The sequence below is a fragment of the Penaeus monodon genome, chromosome 31, assembly GCF_015228065.2.
Source record: "Penaeus monodon isolate SGIC_2016 chromosome 31, NSTDA_Pmon_1, whole genome shotgun sequence".
Lineage (NCBI taxonomy): Eukaryota > Metazoa > Arthropoda > Malacostraca > Decapoda > Penaeidae > Penaeus > Penaeus monodon.
Window position 1 is genome coordinate 35,485,465 of NC_051416.1, and position 446 is coordinate 35,485,910.

The 446-nt window shown below is 44.8% G+C and overlaps 1 protein-coding gene across 1 annotated transcript in view; it reads right to left on the reverse strand.

Annotated features, from left to right (window-relative positions):
- The window catches only part of LOC119593194, a 2,564-nt gene that overhangs the window by 1,274 nt on the left and 844 nt on the right, over window positions 1–446 (reverse strand). The window contains exon 3 of the mRNA XM_037942175.1: window positions 190–406. Within this exon, the coding sequence (XP_037798103.1) occupies window positions 190–406 (217 nt within the window). The remainder of the gene's footprint in view (window positions 1–189; window positions 407–446) is intronic.

Consider the following 446-nt stretch of genomic DNA (forward strand, 5'->3'; position numbering starts at 1 on the left):
GAAAGGTATTATGAGCACCCCTTGTACTGCCTCATTTGTATGACACAACACCTAAATATAATTTCTTGTATGCTGTGGTGTTTTCTTCTTATCAGCAGCCTCTTTCATCAGCTTACGATTATCAGACTAAATGTTTAAGGAATGAATGATATCAGAAACAGTTTTAAAAGGAATGGGAAATCTGCCCACCATGGTAGAGTTCCTCCAAGGACCCATGTCGAATTCCTTGTCTGGGAGAGATCATGGGAGGATGAGGCCTTTCCCTCTCCCAGCCCTGCAGGTTCAAGGCTTGTAGGGTGCGCAGTTGGTCGTTTATGCTCTGTCTGATGCTGAGGCGAGGCAGCAGAACAGGGCCATCACTTGGCATCTGTGGGTTTTCGTCACCAACGATCTCAAAAAGTCGTTCCTGAAATGGTCAAATGATGATGTATAGGTATGACTGCATT